Source organism: Osmia bicornis, chromosome 10, assembly GCF_907164935.1.
Source record: "Osmia bicornis bicornis chromosome 10, iOsmBic2.1, whole genome shotgun sequence".
In the NCBI taxonomy this organism is placed as follows: domain Eukaryota; kingdom Metazoa; phylum Arthropoda; class Insecta; order Hymenoptera; family Megachilidae; genus Osmia; species Osmia bicornis.
Window position 1 is genome coordinate 8,447,571 of NC_060225.1, and position 18,992 is coordinate 8,466,562.

The following is an 18,992-nucleotide window of genomic DNA, read 5'->3' on the forward strand; positions in this document are numbered from 1 at the left end:
AGGAAATTTTCGTCTGTCACCTGGTAGAAAGCCATTTCACTCGATTTCGTTTGGTTCCCCATTGGTATTGAAAGCACTTTGCGGAAACGATCGGTTCTGGGCTATCACGATTGTACGTGTGTCCATAGAAAATGTAAAAAGTATCGAAAGACCAGAGGTATCGATGATGTAAGAATTGCGTTCGAGCGTGCAGCGAATTTGATGCTTTTTTCTCTTAAAGTACCATTATCAAACATTGTCAACTTGATTTCCTCGAACCGCAAATTGTATCTTACGCCTCGAATCAATTTTATCTCGCAATGCGATTCGTACATCATCCGTGAAAATAGTAGAAGCTACTCCGAAACGAAATTTCACTCGATGTTACCATTTTAACGATTCGAGTACGTAGCATGCAGAATTTGCGAAATGCCATGCATAGCCAAGGAAGAATTTTTCGATAGTTCACCGATAAGATCGGTGAACACATTTCAAAGACCGGTTTCATTACTATTAGAAAACTTCGATCCAACAATGAATTGTTACAAAACGAGAAGGAATATAAACTCAAGCAAACGAGAAGAAACTTTCCCTTTATATTCTTTTTTCTTTTATTAAAAAAAAGGGGGTGGTCTCTTGTAGGTAAGCATGATTTTAATACACCATATTTTATTCTACCAAGATATTTCATAGAAAGTTTTTATCAGATCACTGCTCGCTTCATCCAGGCTCCAAGGAAATTGCGTTCAGCCTGTCAAACATGCTAGGCACCACACCTTCGTTTTAATTACATCATTACAGGTATTCGATATTTGATGTAACCAGGTATTTGTTAACAGTTATAATATTTCAGTCCTTTTTTTTTCTTTTAAGATCAATTTATTTTATTGGATGGAGCATTATAGTTGATCTCTTTTCATTGTTTAAGATGATCATGTGCGGAGGCGAGATTTGGAGAACACGTTGTTTTACCATATAACGAGAGATTGTCTCCCACTACCCCGATGCGAAGCCAGATATTAACTGGTGGAGGTAACTTTCAGCGAGGCATGCTATATAAGAGAATGAAGAACCGGCCGGCCAAGATAAAGCTTGAGTGTTGTCAATTCGTTCGTCGTGCCGTTACTCCTCTACCTTCTTCGTTGACAGGTAAGTGGGGTAAAAACGAGAAAAAAAAAAAAAGAAAAATTTGAAAAAGGAAAGAGGAAAGTCAAGGAGGGACGCGGGACCAGTGACGAGAACGAAAACAGTGCAAGTGTCTTCTTCAGGAGATTCGATGAAGCATTTCTTGGCTGTTTTTATCTGTGCACCATGGATCTGATTCTATTACTATTCGCTATCAGTGAACTATCGTTGAAAATCACTGGATAAATCTGCGAGGAAATCGATGAAAAATTGGCGAAACGAACGTTGTCACGCATGGTGGAGCAGAAATGACGGCACGTGCCTTAGAAACGGGGAAAAGCGAACCGGTCGTGCGAGGGCGATCGGGAACTGCGGTTAGGAATTCGTGAAAAATCTTAGCTGTTCTAGCGGATTAACGTTACTATGCGACACTACATATTTTATGAGATATTCAGTCTCTGCGATTCGTTCCTCGAATAGACTATTTTGTTTTTAATACTTTAGTCTTTTGATTATATTTATTAAAACAGTTTGTTCAATTTTTGATTAGATTTTGGACGAGTATAAATATTGAAAAATCTATGTTTCATTTAATTCTTTCACAGTTTACTATTTTCTTAAAATTTGTAATTGATAATTGAAATTGATTCTCCTTTGAATTCAAAAAGTTAGTTATTTTAATTAAGTATTTGTTAATGTAGATGGTGTAAGCAGTAGGATAAGGTATTTTAGTTAAACTCTGAGAGAATTAGCCAATGGAAAGCTCTCTGAAAATGGCGTATTTCGAATGCCTAAAATTCTGGAGCATGACATCGAATGCGGCTCCATTTACAAGAGTAGTCGAATACCGCAATCTCTGTTCCACCGGGTTGAAAAATGTCGCCGCAAGTATAAAACTTGCTCCAGATTTCCTTAAGAGCATGTTCAAGTCTGGCCGACCAGTTACGCGTGCCCTCCACTGATTATATTATCCCAACCGCGTTCCTGGCGTTTGTACTTGCCCGACAACTATCTCTTTTTTTTTATTATGCAATTGCTTTCTTCAGAGTATCTTTCGAGAAATCCCTGTGGATCAACTTACTTCTCATACTTTTGTAATTTGACCCGATTCTAACGATTTGCTCTATTTAATCCCTTCGCTTTTAATAATATTTAACATCTTTTTTCCTCGAGGGCAGTGGCGGCTCGCGTATAGGCACTATGGAACTGCAGCATCCTGTATTTCCACTTGATATTATCGATAACATTTAATATAATGAGTCCTTTCTTTTTAATTCTTTCTTTATACTTGTGCAATATATAATCCTTAAGCTTAATATCAGTAGCCATTCCCCAGTTTATGAAAAAGATATAAAAATCTTTGTATGGAACTGCGCGCTTCACAGTTCCAGCGGCATGGTGTTTGATCGTGTGCGCATGCGCACATAGGAAGCTACGCACGAGGCTGCGCAGAGAGAGAACACTGTCGCTCCCGCAGTGCCGGTTTTAAAAAAAAAGCAAAAAATTTTCTGGAGCAGCATCCCCACTAATTTTAGCTAGGAGCCGCCACTGTTCGAGGGTGTATTTTCAAATCAAAAGGGTGTAATTCCTTCGTAAAGAATCAAAGAAATCCACACGAAATTATCAAAGTTCATCAAAGTGCAATCATAGAGAAAGTTTCAAAGATATCGGTGAAACTGAAACAGAAACGTAGCATGAGAGAAGAAAAAAAAAAAGTTGCCTCGACCAGGCGATCGAATTCTTGACGGTTCTTCGTAGCCGTTGGATTAAAACCTCTCGAAGGAGGTGTCCTTTCTAGGCGCGAACCTTGGACGATATTGTTTCTCGATCTGCATGCTCTTACACCATAACATAATTCGCAACACCCGAGACAGATACGTTCCAATTTTTCTCAGCCGGTAGGGATTTTTTACACGCAGGCCCTCTCACTTTCACTCGAGCTACCGATCGAGCCGACCACTTAACGATCGACCGGCCGGTTCGCGGACTCGTGCCTAGTAAAGACAGGATTCTCATTAAGAGCGACAACTTACGTTTCTCCTCGTAAGTCGTCGCTGACCAATTATTAAACACTTTGTACTTTAAATGGACCGGTTAATCGGGTAAATAGCCGCTGGAATTACAAGATGACCCGCAAGAGCCGGGCCGAGCTAACGGGTTGCGTAAAAGTCTCATGAAACAAGAAAAAAGCAGGTTTCGTTCGACCTTTATACTGTATCCAGGAAACGCTAGCGCGGTTCGCGTTTCCTCTGACAGGTTGTTTTTCGTCTTAAAAAGAAAACGAGTCACGGTAGGTAACTAATTTCATTTGACGTCGGTAAAAATGTACCCGCAAATTCCTAGTGCATACAGAGAAAGCTGATGCAAAGTTTGTTTTGCGTTTAGATCCATCGATGCTTGCGATACTTTTTTTCACATTTGTTACGGTCGCAAGAAATTTCTCCCGAGAATTTTCCACCGCAGTATACGGTTCACTTTCGTAAATGGAACCTTTCGAATTTATCGAAAGCATCGAATCTCTCGCGATGCATCATCCTCATCGCGTTACGAACGAGATATCCTCAACGAATCGTGAAACCACTGTCCATGTTTTACGCTCTTAGAAAGTTACGTGCTTTCCACGGCTATTATCCGTTCGAGTGTAAATGCACATCTTTCTTTCGAGCCAAACAATGCGCTGTCATCGAAAGGATCAAATAGGTTTGTTCTACTTTTCTACAAGGGGACAGAGATGGGATTGTACGATTTATTTTCGAGACGAAATGGAATTTCAATGAAATTCACTGTCGATGCGTGCGAAGAATGAAAACTATAGCAATCAGTGCATGAGATCCATGCTGTTTCACTACATTTCTCCGTAAACATCTTTCGCGAGAATATTCTGGGTCATCGATGTGTGTAAAGTACTTTCAACGAAGATCATTAAATATCACTTTTCCAAAGGATGACTTACATCCTTCTCTCGATTGATTTCCATGCCAAGAATCCGTTCGCTAACGAACTTGCAACGATAAATTATACATATTTAACCGTCGCGCTCGGTGAATCAGATTGTATGGAAGATGGTCACTTTCCCTCGCACGTGTTCGTCTTCGATCTCCTTACTTTTCTCTATTAATATCATAGAACACGCGTGTCATCTCGAAGGATGACCATTAATCATTCAACTCGTTTTTCTTTTAGCAGAATGCATTGGTTATGTCTGGCAGCGTTAGCTGCAACCGTAGCAGCGCAAGGTTCTTACGATTTAGACCCAAGAGTGTCTTTTACTGGGAAATCCTCCAGTTTAGGACCTCTTTATTCATCTAGCCTTAGCAGTGGTCAAGGTTTTCGCGATAATAGTTACGAGGATAATATTGTAACGCCAACGCCATCTCCCTCGCCTTACCGGAACCCCTCGAATCAGCAACCCGTAAGTAATTCAAATTTTTTCGCGGTATTTTTCGTTTAAATTTTACTCTTCTCTTTTGCTCGAATTATAATAATTATTAATCGCAGCATAAACAGTTGCATCACGCGTTGCATTGCGTGTACCTGTTACGCGTTATGCAACAGCTTACGTAAAAATATATCGCTCTCCGTAGATTTAATGTACCGGTTCGCACATGTTTATCGTTGCGTGTAATCGCGTACAAAGAACGCTCATTATTACGATCAGATACCGAAAGAATTTTCTGAATGTTTTCGCAGTTGTATCGTAAACCATCTGGAGGCGGATTGGATCAGACGGCAATCAGGGTGAATGGACCACCGCGTGGTATTCTTCGAGGAGGACAATCGCAAAACCCACGGGTACGCGGTATTTTCTCTTTTATAAGGAGCCCTCTCAATAATGCGCACAATATGTTGACGAAATTCTGAGAGTCATAGTGGGTGCAGGTGAAATTGTCATTCTACGTACGTCTTGCAATAAGTGAAAGCAGTATAAGAAATTCTTGCATCCATTGTTTGCAGTTCCACACAATAACTGGCTTATGTAATAACCAGTTACGATGAGAAGAAAGAAATGTTTCTTTGTAAAGAAGTAAATCGGTATGCTTGGTGCTTTTTTTTTTTTTATCGCGTGATTTCTAACAATTACGCGGTCCGTCGTTATCCCTGAACGGTCGTCAAAATTAAGCAATCATCTGCGGTAAATCGCCCGGTTGATCTTGTTGCACCCGTGTTCCTTTTTTCTTCTTGAAAGAATGCAATTGAGAAAGGGGAGCATCTTACGTAAACGCTTGATTTTGCGTGTGACTCGCTTTCTTTCCTTTAAAGTACAATGCTCTTAACCGTGTTACGTGTTTGAAGGCCGAGGTTGAAGAACTGGAGGAAAAGGAGGAGCCGGATCGCTTGACCCTTCTTCTGCCGCAAAGTAAATTTGATTGCGTGAACAAGCAGACTGGATATTACGCTGACGAAGATCTTAACTGCGAGGTCTTCCACTATTGTCAAGATAATGCTAAACACTCTTGGATTTGTCCTGAAGGATTCACGTTCCATCAGGTGAGGTCAGGTCTTAACATAATTAATTTAATAATAATGGAAACTATCTCGGTGAAAGCATTCGCTACTATAAAAATCCAGAATTTCACCCCGCCCATACGTTTTCACCTTGCCACTTCCGTTGTTATATAGACAGCGAAACGGGTAAGTAAGGCCAATCATAAATCGTGCGATCGGTTTCCCGATAGCGGGGGCAATCGCTATGCGTTTCCGGGGTAATCAACCTACGCTCCTTTTCTCGCTGGCAAGGATGCAAATAAAGCTAACGTCTATCTATCGCATGAAACACCTTTCTCTTCAACAACTTCGAGGCCGTTACCGTTCGACTAACATGTTTGCATTACAGGTTCACCTGATTTGCATGCCGCCGAGCGGTGACATAAACTGCAAGAAGAGCTCCCAATATCACTTTGTGAACGAGTACCTCTACAAACCATTGAACTTGGCTGAAGCTGAGACGAGACCGAATGTAACCTTGAGATACAGTGAAAGATATTTCCCTGCAGATATTCATCCTGACGAACGTGATACTGAAGACACTTATTCGTCTGCGCCAGTCCGTCGTCCTGCACCAGCAGTAAGGCTTCCTTGTTTGAGATTCTTTATTTTTATTTTATACGCCTTTAGAATGAAGTTAGATGGTGTAATTGGTATAAATGATTGGTTTTTAGATATACTCTAGTCCTCAGCCAGCTACTTTGAATAGTATTCCTCCATCAGCTCGCCCACAACCAACGGGACTTCCACAATTTCGTTTACCGATCAATCAGGTTTTCCGCAGTCCTGAAGAGGTAAATATACCCCTTCAACATAGACGCCCACAACCCCAACAGCAGCAACATCAAGCTCTGAGAAGATTCCCTCAAGTACGACCCGATGATGAGGAATACGAGTAAATTTTGATCCATCGTCGTTCGACAATTATTTTATCATTCATCGTCACCCTCATCGTCGCATTTCAGTCGTTAATTATATCGCAACAATGTCATCATATACATTCCGTGTTGAAATTATCAACGAATAACGATAAACATAAACGCTATGTTTATTCGAACGAATTATAATTATATAATTCTGTAGATTAATTGTAGAATGTAAATTATTCTATCTTTTCATTTATCATTTTATATAAATTCTTAATTACCGCGAGCAAATGTAAATTCAAATTCCTCTAAATTCGTGTAATTAATACACAGATTCTATATTCGGTTTTATTTATAAATGAAATTACACTAATTAAATGAGAATTACGTAATATTGTATAATTTAGCAACACGTGTGTCTCAATATGTATCTGTCAAAAAATAATCAATGATTTTAATAATATAACAAACATGCTAACGTATAAACATGTAATCGATATTAGTTTAATAGCGATGACCAATAAATTGTTATTGTATTATTTTTAATAGCATTATTATCGCTACGACACTGTTACAAATGTTTTCTTGAGAGCAAAAATAGTCAATTCACAATTTAAATAATATGCATGTAATATAAAAAGGAATAAAATACATATAAGTTGCGAAACATAATCATATACATTTTTTTTTCATTGAAATACATAAATAATTCAATAGATCTTATGCTTTTACGTATTACATTTGCGAACTGAGTTTTAAAATCAATGAAAAAGAAATAATTCAATTAATCATATTAAATTAATTATCAAATCAATAATTTAATTAATCAAATTTGCGAAAACTATGAATATAATAAATAAGATCTGAAGAAATTAATAAAAGGTAAGTGCATATAACTTTAATGAATGTAATTAGTAATAAAACCATGTAATGATTTTCAAATTAAATGTTTAATTTAATTAATGCTCCTGGTAGCAGGATAACGGATGTGGAAAGTGGGGGTATGATTTTTGGGGTGGCGGAGTGGGGGAACCTACGGTTCGAAATGTACTCCTGGTATCAGGATTATAGGATGTGCAAAGAGGTAGCACAATTCGCGCGTGCGCAGTGGTCAGCCGCCCACATGCGCAGAACCGGCTGCGCAGTAGACCGGCCGAAAATATACAGGTTATATAGGATATACAAAAATCGTTAATTACTCATTTACGGCTAATAAAAAGTGAACTTTTACGATTGATTCTTAAAGAACAATGTATGCCGAATTTTCTCATATCTTCTTTGTGCACATTTCTCCTGTAATTACTTAGTTATTAAGAATTATTGTAGCAATAATGTAACTACGATTCGCATTAAACACCCATTGAATTTTTATTAATTTTACCGAATACAGCAATAATTTATGACACTTTATGAGCGAAACAGAAAGAGCAAGGTTCGAACTACATTCTTTAATCATTTTTAGTAACATTTTGTGCGTTACTATTTAATAAACATCGATTCTTGTAACCACCATATTGCCACATAACAAGCCCGCTAATTTTCATTAATTTCTCAATTTCTAGGAACATTTTGTGCACTTTTATGACTGCATTAGAAAGAGTAAGGTCGAATTGAATTTCTAATATCAGATTTGTAAGCATCTGAGGCGTTGAGACGTAATAATTAATCATTATTTCAGTTCGACTTTTTATTGTAGCTTATTGTAACATTTCTCATTAATTTCTCGTAAATTCGACACATTTTATGAACTTTTATATTTTGAAAAGATAGATCAGACTTTAAGAAATCTATCGATACCTATATTGTATGAATTAACAATCTAGAAGCTGAGAAATTTGCAAATAATGTAAACCCTGTATCAGGGTACCAGGAGCACATCAAAATGGAAGTTGGTGGCACAGAAATCTGCGCAGAACAGGATGCGCAGTAGATTCTCGCGCCCTTGCGCAGAACCGGATGCGCAGTCGGATGCTGGGGGTAGCATGGTGGGGGAAACCTACGGTTTGAAATCTACTCCTAGTAACAGGATCACAGAATAGGCAAAGAGGTTGTACCCGCCAAAATCTAAAAACTAAATCACTAACGCCACCTATAAAAATATAATAAAAACTACTTGTAGATAACTTAATTGATGAATTATCGACTCGGTAACTTGATGAATAATCGTGATAAATACAAATAAACCCTACAATTTCTACCGCGTCCGTAGACAGATGCGATAGATTGACGCGCCTAAGCGGGAAGCGGATAATTATGACTTATCTTGCAGTTCTTTTTTCCTATTTCAATTCTACGATTCTAAAAAATATAGAATCTGTCAAAAACAAATAGTTAGTTGAAGTACGAAGCAATTCAAAATTTATTTCATACAATTATATTTACTGATTAAATGAAAACAAATATAGATTTTCTCTTGTTCGCTCGCATATAGTTTCTGATGTAAGATATCGCCATATTGTTTGCTACACTACCGCCTTCTAAAGTAAAAAACTTTAGGAGGGTTATAACCGAGTATCGTCACTTCGTTTTCGTATTAATTGTCCATGTGAATTTGTCTTGTTTTGAAGTGAATTTACTCCATTGTGTTGTCTAGTGTACATACTTTTCATTTAATGCACGAATAAATCATTCAACTTTCGTGGTATTCGTAGAGAAATCGTTGATACACTATCGTGTATCCTTAATACACGACATTCAATCAAGAATTTCGAAATATGGCTGCTGCTGCTGCTGCTGCTCTGCTTGATGAGCTTATGGGAAGAAACAGAAATGTTCTTCCCAACGAGAAGCCTAAAGAACTTAATTGGGAAGATCCAGAGGTGAATCTTCGAAACTCGTAATATTTTGATTGCCCCGTCAGTAACGGGCTCAAATTTTTACATTCTTTGTACTCACTGCATTTGTCTTTTTATTTTTCAGTTTTGCAAATTGTATTTAGTCAAATTTTGCCCCCACGATTTGTTTGTTAATACGAGAGCCGATTTGGGCGCGTGTTCCCGGGTACACGATGACGAGGCCAGGGAATTGTTTGAAAAAGCGCCATATTCGTACCGAAAACAACAATACGAAGATGAATTTATTAGGTTTTGTCAAAGCATGTTGAATGAAGTTGAAAGGAAGATAATCAAAGGGAAGCAACGATTAGCTCTTATTGGAAGAACAGAGGCAGTAAGAGTACAAAATATTTTGTGGAATTTACCAAAAATAATAAGAAACTTATGTAGTTTTTAATATCATTTATTTAGCCTACTTTAACACCAGCACAAACTCAGAGAAATGAAGAACAAATTGCACTTTTAACCGAAAAGATTAACAAGTTGGTAGAAGAAGCAGAACAAAGCGGGATACAAGGCAATGTGGAACAGGCTCAAGGTTTGATGAGACTATGCGATCAGTTGAAAGAAGAACGAGAAACGTTAAGAAAATCTAATGATAATAGTCACTATAATCAGGTAAATATAAAAATACTTTTATAATTTTATATTTAATATTTTTTATATTATTTTAGAAATTAATATTCTTATTTTGCTTAGACCGCTGAATTGGCTGCTGCACAAGAGAAACAAATGGAAGTGTGCGATGTTTGTGGTGCATTTCTCATTGTGGGAGATGCTCAACAACGAATCGACGATCATTTAATGGGGAAACAACACGTTGGATACGCCAGATTAAAGAGTGCCCTTCAAGAAATTATGGTAATTTAAAACTTTTTTTGTATCAAAGATTTGTATAGTTTAAATCGTATGGGATAACAATCAAAATGAAATGATATTTTTCTAGAGTAAACGTGAAAAGGCTAGAGACGAGAAGGAACAAAGAAGAGAAGAAGATAGAAAGCAAAGAGCACGCGCTAACGAAGATCTTGATAGGCGAAGAAGAGACGACAGAGATCGGGATCGAGAAAGGGATAAACGTCGCAGACGCGATGACGATAAAGGTAGACACGATTCAAGCAGCCATAGGTAATTACTTAAATATTTCAGATTAATCAGTAAACTTAACAGGATTACTTTATACTGTTCGTTATGTTTAGAAATTCTGGACATAGAAGCAGAAGCAGGTCAAGAGATAAACATGACAAGCATCGAGATGATGATCATCGACGTCATGCTCGCGATAAAGGTAAGTTTTAAATGAAATTTTAATCATTAAGATATCAAATTAATCAAATATTCTACACTTTAGGAAATCGTGATCATCGTAGCTCGAGTCACCATAATCGACGCCGCCATCGATCTAGAAGTCGAAGTCACAAGTAACTACTCTTGATTGGTTAGTGAGTGAGAACTAAGCCAGGTATGCACTAAACAATATATACCATATCCGTCTCAATTACTATACAGGTTCTTTACCAGGTGAGTTTCATTAGATGCACATAATGTATACATGATAATTATCTGTAATTTTGAAGAATGGCATAGTCACAGCGAGCCAGTCCTCTGGTCCTGCCTATTAATCGGAGAAACACTATTACTAAATTTCATACGGACCTGACTGTGTACAGCGTTTAATTTTCAAAGTGACGAGCTTGCTCTATGTAACATATTACCGAAAAAAAAAAAAAAAATGGTGCATCAAGGTAATGTCGAGCAAGGGATAGTAAAATTGTGTTCCCATACGAAAGGTATTTCTATCATGTAGTATTATAGATATTGTCTACAGAGCAAGATAGGAGAAGGTATACCTATCCTTGCTTTGATCGGTATAATGTCTTCATAGGGTAAATCAATGACATATATAATTTCAACGACTGCATAGCTTTTTTTTGTCGAAAAGAAATTAGTGGTTTAGTGGAGGAAACAGTGCCTACTTCCGTAGACCTGCTACAACAGTGCCCTGTGTGACTGTGACTATACAATCCTAGCTTCTACTACGCATTTCTGAGGTATTTATATCGGAATGATAATACCAAACATGTCCTTTTATTAGGAAAGTTAGACATTTTCAGAAAACGGTGACCTTTATTTTCGAGCGATATTTGATTGCTTAAAGTTATGATAACAAACTCCTGCTCTTACTTTCCTTATTCCCTGATTGTAATTTATTCGATTGTAATTGTAATATTCAGTTTAAAGTTGAACAATGGTTTTTACCAATTAGTCAGGGAAGATTTCTACGATAGGGCCAAAGAAATAATCATGATAGTTGAATTCACCTACTCTATGTAATCCAGAAATGTAATATATTTTTATTTAATAGCCGTCTGGCAATGATTTATAAACCGTGTATATTAATTGTTATCTTTAGAACTTTATTTAAAAAAAGTTCAAGAAACAATATGATGCTGCATATTCTTCTTCCCTTTGCATGCATTTTTTCTCCGTTACTTTTAATTCTGAAAGACAGGACTTGGCGAAGCTCAATCGTGTTTTCTTGTTCGAAAGTCTTGAATATCAATTGTTATATTGTCATGGTAAATCATTTGAAGGTTGCTGACAGGTCACATGGATTGTGTATTATGGCGATCCAAGGATATTCCTTTTAATCATATCTTGTCTTATTCTTTTTGTCACATCCTTCATTTCGGCTTGATAGAAGACTCATACTTTATACGCGCACTACATTTGTGTGATCTCGTGTTTGTTCGCGATAAATTATTCATCCCTCGATTAATCTGCTTTTGGAAGCAACTAGATTTCGAACAAAAAGTAGAAAAATGATAGTTTAAAAAAAGAGAACCGTCTTGTATTGTTACATTGGGATAAAAGAAAAATCCTATTGTTAAAAGGTTTGTAAATAATATCACATTTAACATATTATTTTCATTTAACTTTCGCATCATTCTGTTATCATAATATATTTAATTATAAAAATTAAGTAATTTACTATGTAACAGTAAAGTATCTAATTTTATTTTTATTCTAAACTTACAAATTAATTCTGTTTATTTCCAATGTTTCAAACAAAGATGATCAGTTATATAATCTGCTTTTTCACACATGTAGCCGACAGAAGTATGAAATAATTTTTTTTAATATCATACATACAATATATATACATATATTAGGGCAAGTTAACAAATAATATACAAATATGTTATCCTGCTGTTTGGTAATGACAGAAATTAATATGATAAAATTCTATTGAAATCATGATTTCTGAAGGATATGTTGTCTATTTTCAGACAGAAGATATGCCATGGGGATGTAACCACTACACGGACTCACTTGCACACTGCTTAATATAATATTAAGGTAAAGATTTTGCATAATCTAAAAAAATCCAACAAATCAAATTTTATTCACTTGCGTTTGAATTCATTTTTACTGCATTGCGCTATTTCGAATTTAATTACAAAAGTCAAGAACTTAAAATTTAATATAAAGTATTGTTATCAGTGTTATATCATGAAATCAAGAAACAGTTCAAACGATTTATTAGCAATTCATTCGTATTTGATGCAAATGTTACTTTGGATTTTCTACATATTAAAAAAAAGACATCAAAGTAAATTATCTATAATTTGCATTGTAATATTCATAAGATTGTTAATTGGAATTAATAAAACAGTACTGCATTGAAGATATCGGGTTATTTAAAAAAAAAGACACAAACATTTTTAAAACAGTCAGAGTTATATACAACTTAACAAGACCATCTGACACTGTACAATCTCTAACAGATTATAAAATTTATTACATAAGTATACATGTATATATATGTATTAATAATACATTATTGAGCGATAGAATATTCTATCTGAATACTGTACATAGTAGTAATATTTGCTATAATACAATTATCTGCTAATAATCAAATTATCTTTGTACAAATTAAAATACTGTACATCAAGTGTAAATATTTGTATTGGTTGAATGACTTTGATTCTCTCGTGCGTATTTAATTCCCTCACTTCATGTCAACAGACGCCAAAAAGTTAAAATAATTAGACGGCAGCAATTTTATTTAAGTCCAATAGTTTTTGTAACCTGAAGATAATATATTATTTAATTACTTAGTGTGATTTGTTTTAGAATTATCTAGACAATAAAAAAAAAACTTAAAAGGTTTGACAAATTTGCTACCTCTTCGTATACAGTCCAAGCCATTGCAGTCACTAATGTCCTTCTCAACATTCTTGGAACAATGCCTTTAAAATACCCTAATACACCGTATTTTTCATAAATCCTAAATACAGAATTACGAACACCATTAAATTCATTCGGATACAGTTGTATTTTCGTTTTAATCACATCTGCCGGTTGTGTTACAATAGAAGCAAATATTCCTGCTAGTATTCCACAACTAAAATGAACTGGAACTAAGGATTTATCGCAGAGCGAATCTAAAAGTATGATTAAGTATGTTAAAAATATTGAATGACAGAGATAGAAAAAAAATTTGATTTTCCATTTGATCAAAGTTACCTGCTTCTATAGCTATACTTTTTAATTGAGTATAAAACATAAGGTAAAGACCACTGAAAGGGGCGTCTCTTAATAATGTCGGTACTAATCCGCGTGAAAGACCTCTTACTCCTTCCTGCTGATAAATTAATTTCAGTGCTTCTCCTACACTGTTATATTTATAAATGTCGCTCTGTAAAATGAAAACTAAACTGAATCATGTATTTTGATAGAATTTGTATTAAGTAGAATATTCTAGGTTTATCAATATCAATATTTTTACATCTTATTTCATTTGCTGTGCATCTTTTTTTATGACATAATATTCCATACGATATAAAAGATGTAAATATATTTATAATTGTTATACGTACTTCAAAACGCGTTTTCACCACTGTTATTGGAATTAATAAAACTCCAGACATAGATCTTGCTGTAATACCTAGTAATGTAGCTTCTATAGGTGTGAGTGGATCTTCTAGTTGCAAAGTGTGTTTTAACCAATGTAACAATGAAAAATATAATCCAACACCAGGAACAACTCTGGTGATAGACTGAAAGAAAAAGAAAACTCAATTCATGCTCCTTTCCGATTTTATTTAAATTCAATAATTGCCATAGTCTTACCGGAGTCATACCCCTCCAGAGTCCAAACACATTTTCTTTTTTAACTATATGAACGATTGTTCCTAAAGTACCACTTCTTGAAGCACTGATTGAAAAGTAGGTAATAAAAACATAAGTGAAAATATAATTTTATTGCAAATAATTGAAAAATAGAATGTTGCTTTTAACTTACTCCAGGTGAAGATTTACTCTACTTTGAAGTCTTGTTTTGATAAGGTCCAATGGTTGAAATAAAATAGTTGACAAAGTACCAGACAGTGATCCCGCGAGAAAAGACTTCAAAATAGGATACTAAAAAATAAAGGAAAAAAGGGTTTTAATTTTTAAAATGCATTTGAAAATGAATGACCTTCAGTTACTGAATGTTTAAAACATCACATACATAAGTGTATCCATATTCGTTTAATTTGAAGTGATAAATAAAATATATGGAAGCTACCATTAAATGAAACATACAGATAATGATATATCAGTAATTGCTGTTGTAATAAACATATGTCATTGCATATTATCTTGCACGAGTTCACTCACGTGAGTGTAAAGTTTTCCTTAAGAAGTCAATATCATTGTTATCTACATAATGTACATAGTTTCATGGATTGCCATTCATTACAAGATTGTCATTTTTTTTCCTCTCTTTTTTTTTACTATATTCTAATTGTAATAATATATATGTAAAAGAACTTTGTACAAGAATTTTGTTACATGGAATGTATAATGTTGCTGAATAGGCATCATTAATATTACTATGATATACTTAGAAATTTGTTTCCATAAATATGTAACATCAAAATATAAAATTATTTTATTCAAGTGTATGGTATTAAAATTGTATGAAACTTTATTTCTAACCAAATTGAATTTTATTTAAAATTGTATATACATTTAATTTTATAATTAGTCCAATTATTGTAATAGTCGTAGAATAGATAATTTTTTATTTTCTTTTTCAGCTAATACTTGTAAATTTGGGACATCAAACTCGCAAACTCATAATGCAAATGAACACATGAGATACTAAACGGTGTATACTGCTCCACATAAATCATCCAGTACACCTCTTTTATAATTAGAGGTATTTTTTATTCAAATATATTAATATTATGTTTGTTTTAATTAGTAAGATTTATCAAGTTTTATATATTTACAATTAAAATACTAGTTAATCATTTCAGCATACTTATAATACCAAACTAATCATAAAAACATGTTATAATTTTACTGAAAAATGACTAGTGGTATGAATGGAAATATTTAATAAAAGTTATTAAATACAGTAATGGCTTGGAGTATGGAAATATTTATCCTCCAATAACTTTTATTACCATTATCCTTAACATACCAAGAGTTTACATTGCAAAAATAAGAGAACAAGTTCATGTACTAAAATAATATAATTGGGATACTTACAGTTCCCAAAGCTTCCATGATGATATAAAATTTACTGGAAGCTTGAAAAGTAAATATATTTCAAATTGCAAGAAATTGTACTACTTTCTTATTTAAATACAAAACTCAAGGAAAATATTTCTTCTTAATGCTTCCTTTGGTGTTACTGAGGTACTAAGAACATTAAAATCATGACAGTTACTTACATCTTCTTTTATCTTCGCTTCACCACTTTCGGGGTCAATAGAATAACCCTGCATATCAAAACATATTGCAGCAAAAAATCCAATAATATCAAACTGAAACGTGAATTAAACGTGACTTAAAGTCAAACGTGACTTATTTGATTACATGTTTAATCTTAGGAGATGAAAAACAAAACTTTATTGTCAAGTATAATAATACTTTTATTATAACATAACTACTACTAAAAGTATTAATAATATTATATAAAATAGAGTCTATTGTAAACTTGTTAAGTGTTAATAAAAGTATTATATTTATTAAATAAAATAAATTTCATGTATTTATACATAATGTGTATGTACATGATATATATATATAAATTAGTTTGAAAAATTTTTTATTAGGTTAGAATTAAAAAAGTGGAAACGAAAAACTGTTATAATAAATGTGCATATCTATAATTTTATTTTTTATAAGTAAAGTACTTATTTATAATTACTTTATGATATAAAATATAAGTGTATGGTCAACTCGCGTATTTCATACGTGGTTATTGCACATTAAAAATACATTTAGTTAAGAAATAGAATAACGTCAAATGTAGGAAAAAATCACGATACTGATAAGGTTCTTATCTATTATTGCAAATCCATTGTTTCAAAACGAATTTGCCTTCACTGTTATCGATTACGCATAAATGCATAATCTCGTGTGCTAAATGACGTATTGTTTGCTTCAAATCCATCATTGCATTTCACAATCAAAATAAAAAATGAAGAGAATCTGATGGCAAATATGTTGCAATGTTTGTTGCAAATGCATTTTGGATATATTTTTTATTATATAAGCAAGAAATTTTGTTTTGAAAGTGAAATTATTTATAAAATTATCAGTATGTCTTAAAATAAGACAGTGATAACATTTATGTAATGATATAGGACAGATCAAATATTCTTATTCCATATGTTATTAATCCTTAATGTATTTCAATATAATTTATAGTAATTTCAAATTGTATTCTTTGACTTTTAAATAATGCGCTAATTGAAATATGCCGCTTTTCCTGTTTAAGCGCTGTAATCGTTTTAACACTTCAGCAGTACGGGAAGCAAGTTCGGCCATTTCTCTTTTGGAACGTGGCGTGGTCGGTACTGCAACAGCAGTGGGTGAGATTTGCTATTTCTCTACTAATTATTACTTAATATTTATTTCACTACGATTAAAATGTACAATGTTACTGAAGTAGCTATAATTTTAATTAAAGTAATATTTTTATTTGAATCCTTACGCTTATTAACGTTTTTTCGAACACGTGGTGTTCAATTACCACGTGTTCGAAATTAACTTTTTTGATGCAAACTTGTAATATTAATAAAGGATTATTATTCAAGATTACAAATTACAAAGTTACACAATTTTTGCGTTAAACTATGATAGCCTAAAATATTTTTGTATTAAATGTGAATTAGGTAACGACTACGCAAAATGGTGAACGGAAGGATCCCATCAGTTTTCTCGAAAACTTACGTTACTCCTAGAAGACCTTATGAAAAGGCTCGTTTAGATCAAGAATTACGAATTATCGGTGAATATGGTCTTCGTAACAAACGTGAAGTATGGAGAGTAAAATATACATTGGCAAATATCCGTAAAGCCGCTCGTGAGCTTCTTACTTTGGAAGAAAAAGATCCCAAACGTTTGTTCGAAGGTAAAATTAAAATTCTCATTATTAAATTATATACTTTTCTCTATTAAAATATGATGATTCATTACGATGACACCTCTTGTCTGAATATTGTGAGGATATTTGTAGTATTAATGCTGATAAAATTTTGGATAATACTTTTTTTCTTAAGTATTTTTGAATTTTTCCTCATCAAAAAAATCTTTTTCAGGAAATGCTCTCTTGCGTCGTTTGGTGAGAATCGGTGTATTAGACGAGAGTCGTATGAAACTCGATTATGTCCTTGGTTTGAAAATTGAAGATTTCTTGGAAAGACGACTTCAGACTCAAGTATTTAAATTGGGACTTGCCAAATCTATTCATCATGCTCGAGTATTGATTCGTCAACGCCATATACGGTAGGTTTTAATTAAACAGAATATTTAATGTGCCTTGAAAACTGGGCAAGAAATGTCTGATCATATACAGACAGTTTCGAATCTTTAAGGCTATATTAAAATCCTGCTTAATCACCAGATAAGCAATAATGCTTATTTGGTTTCATAACTGGAAACAAATTTTTCTGAAACAGAAAATATATGTTATAGTTACTGAAGGTATCCAACCAATTTTTCAGATTGTCTACTCAAAATCATAAAAGCAATGTGACTTAAAATGTTGGATGAAGAGCTATGATGCTTAAGAATCTACAATACTTAATTTGAAAGCTGTTTTCTTTCAGGCAGGCCACTTAAGTGTCCTAATATTGGCACTTAACGTCTGTTCGTATATTAATGGATACTTTATGTATAAAAATTAATTGGTATATTTTTTGTATAATGCATTAAGATGCCAACTATACATAGTATTTAAAAATAGAAACATGGAAAGTATGATATTGTTTCAGGGTTCGCAAGCAAGTTGTGAACATTCCATCTTTCATCGTGCGTTTGGACTCGCAAAAGCACATTGATTTCTCACTGAAATCTCCGTTCGGCGGTGGCAGACCTGGCCGTGTAAAGAGGAAGAATTTGCGCAAAGGAAGCGGTGGAGCTGCTCTTGAAGAAGAAGAAGATTAAACAGTTTTTTACATGATACTTTAATAAAAGTATACGTTAAGCACTTAAAAATTATTACAATTGAAATTTTATTTAGCTACTTCTCCTATCCAATCACTGTTGATTTCCTTTCCATACTATTTTCATATATGTGCAAACTTGAGAAATTGAATTCATATGTATGTTCTAAAGTAATAAAATGTAAATAATTGCAATCTTCTATTTTTTGAATATTCTCAGTAAGACACAAATGTAATTATAGATTCAC

The 18,992-nt window shown here is 33.9% G+C and overlaps 4 protein-coding genes across 14 annotated transcripts; 3 read left to right on the plus strand and 1 right to left on the minus strand.

Annotated features, from left to right (window-relative positions):
* Positions 1 to 914: 914 nt before the first annotated feature.
* On the plus strand, positions 915 to 7,115 carry LOC114876329. The gene is given in 7 exon segments (XM_029187667.2): positions 915 to 1,085; positions 1,088 to 1,128; positions 4,291 to 4,516; positions 4,795 to 4,896; positions 5,398 to 5,592; positions 5,939 to 6,169; positions 6,264 to 7,115. Coding segments are annotated over 7 exon segments (1,122 nt in total). The 5' UTR covers positions 915 to 983; the 3' UTR covers positions 6,489 to 7,115.
* A 1,788-nt stretch (positions 7,116 to 8,903) lies between these two features.
* On the plus strand, positions 8,904 to 17,159 carry LOC114876249 (luc7-like protein 3). Of its 8 annotated transcripts, XR_006829763.1 has the most exons (10): positions 8,904 to 9,274; positions 9,375 to 9,623; positions 9,701 to 9,907; positions 9,989 to 10,150; positions 10,236 to 10,417; positions 10,489 to 10,577; positions 10,641 to 10,751; positions 12,580 to 12,649; positions 15,382 to 15,503; positions 17,076 to 17,159. XR_006829763.1 is itself a non-coding variant. In XM_046287363.1 (8 exons), the coding sequence occupies exons 1-7, from the start codon at positions 9,170 to 9,172 to the stop codon at positions 10,712 to 10,714; spliced, it is 1,068 nt and encodes a 355-aa protein (XP_046143319.1). In that variant the 5' UTR covers positions 8,904 to 9,169; the 3' UTR covers positions 10,715 to 10,751; positions 12,580 to 12,977. The 8 variants fall into 8 exon arrangements, 4 of the variants coding, with proteins under 4 accessions (XP_046143319.1, XP_046143317.1, XP_046143318.1 ...); XR_006829760.1 differs by lacking the exon at positions 17,076 to 17,159 and adding an exon at positions 15,604 to 15,708 and having other exon boundaries at positions 10,641 to 12,649; XR_006829761.1 differs by lacking the exons at positions 15,382 to 15,503; positions 17,076 to 17,159 and having other exon boundaries at positions 10,641 to 11,340; positions 12,580 to 12,977.
* Positions 13,072 to 16,940, minus strand: LOC114876251 (mitochondrial glycine transporter-like). 3 transcript variants are annotated; one of them, XM_029187498.2, is made up of 8 exons: positions 16,503 to 16,940; positions 16,024 to 16,116; positions 14,601 to 14,719; positions 14,429 to 14,513; positions 14,176 to 14,355; positions 13,823 to 13,994; positions 13,481 to 13,740; positions 13,072 to 13,384 (listed from the first exon to the last, which is right to left on the minus strand). In XM_029187498.2, the coding sequence occupies exons 2-8, from the start codon at positions 16,075 to 16,077 to the stop codon at positions 13,358 to 13,360; spliced, it is 897 nt and encodes a 298-aa protein (XP_029043331.1). In that variant the 5' UTR covers positions 16,078 to 16,116; positions 16,503 to 16,940; the 3' UTR covers positions 13,072 to 13,357. The 3 variants fall into 3 exon arrangements, with proteins under 3 accessions (XP_029043331.1, XP_029043333.1, XP_029043330.1); XM_029187500.2 differs by lacking the exons at positions 16,024 to 16,116; positions 16,503 to 16,940 and adding an exon at positions 15,839 to 16,016; XM_029187497.2 differs by lacking the exons at positions 16,024 to 16,116; positions 16,503 to 16,940 and adding an exon at positions 14,811 to 15,350.
* Positions 17,085 to 18,799, plus strand: LOC114876252 (40S ribosomal protein S9). Of its 2 annotated transcripts, XR_003789346.2 has the most exons (5): positions 17,085 to 17,169; positions 17,473 to 17,711; positions 17,899 to 18,085; positions 18,304 to 18,489; positions 18,574 to 18,690. XR_003789346.2 is itself a non-coding variant. In XM_029187502.2 (4 exons), exons 2-4 carry the CDS (start codon positions 17,489 to 17,491, stop codon positions 18,743 to 18,745), a joined length of 582 nt encoding a protein of 193 aa, XP_029043335.1. In that variant the 5' UTR covers positions 17,085 to 17,169; positions 17,473 to 17,488; the 3' UTR covers positions 18,746 to 18,799. The 2 variants fall into 2 exon arrangements, 1 of the variants encoding a protein (XP_029043335.1); XM_029187502.2 differs by lacking the exon at positions 18,304 to 18,489 and having other exon boundaries at positions 18,574 to 18,799.
* Positions 18,800 to 18,992: the final 193 nt, after the last annotated feature.

Excerpts from the sequence above, each read along its gene's own strand:
- LOC114876251 (XM_029187497.2), bottom strand. The coding sequence starts at position 14,882 with ATGTTTCATTTAATGGTAGCTTCCATATATTTTATTTATCACTTCAAA. Across the intron at positions 13,741-13,822 it reads AAGTATAGCTATAGAAGCAG|ATTCGCTCTGCGATAAATCC; the intron begins GTAACTTTGATC and ends TCATACTTTTAG. Across the intron at positions 13,385-13,480 it reads CTTGGACTGTATACGAAGAG|GTTACAAAAACTATTGGACT; the intron begins GTAGCAAATTTG and ends TATTATCTTCAG.
- LOC114876249 (XM_029187496.2), top strand. The coding sequence starts at position 9,170 with ATGGCTGCTGCTGCTGCTGCTGCTCTGCTTGATGAGCTTATGGGAAGA. Across the intron at positions 9,624-9,700 it reads TTATTGGAAGAACAGAGGCA|CCTACTTTAACACCAGCACA; the intron begins GTAAGAGTACAA and ends TCATTTATTTAG. Across the intron at positions 10,151-10,235 it reads GTGCCCTTCAAGAAATTATG|AGTAAACGTGAAAAGGCTAG; the intron begins GTAATTTAAAAC and ends ATATTTTTCTAG.
- LOC114876252 (XM_029187502.2), top strand. The coding sequence starts at position 17,489 with ATGGTGAACGGAAGGATCCCATCAGTTTTCTCGAAAACTTACGTTACT. Across the intron at positions 17,712-17,898 it reads TCCCAAACGTTTGTTCGAAG|GAAATGCTCTCTTGCGTCGT; the intron begins GTAAAATTAAAA and ends AATCTTTTTCAG. Across the intron at positions 18,086-18,573 it reads ATTCGTCAACGCCATATACG|GGTTCGCAAGCAAGTTGTGA; the intron begins GTAGGTTTTAAT and ends ATATTGTTTCAG.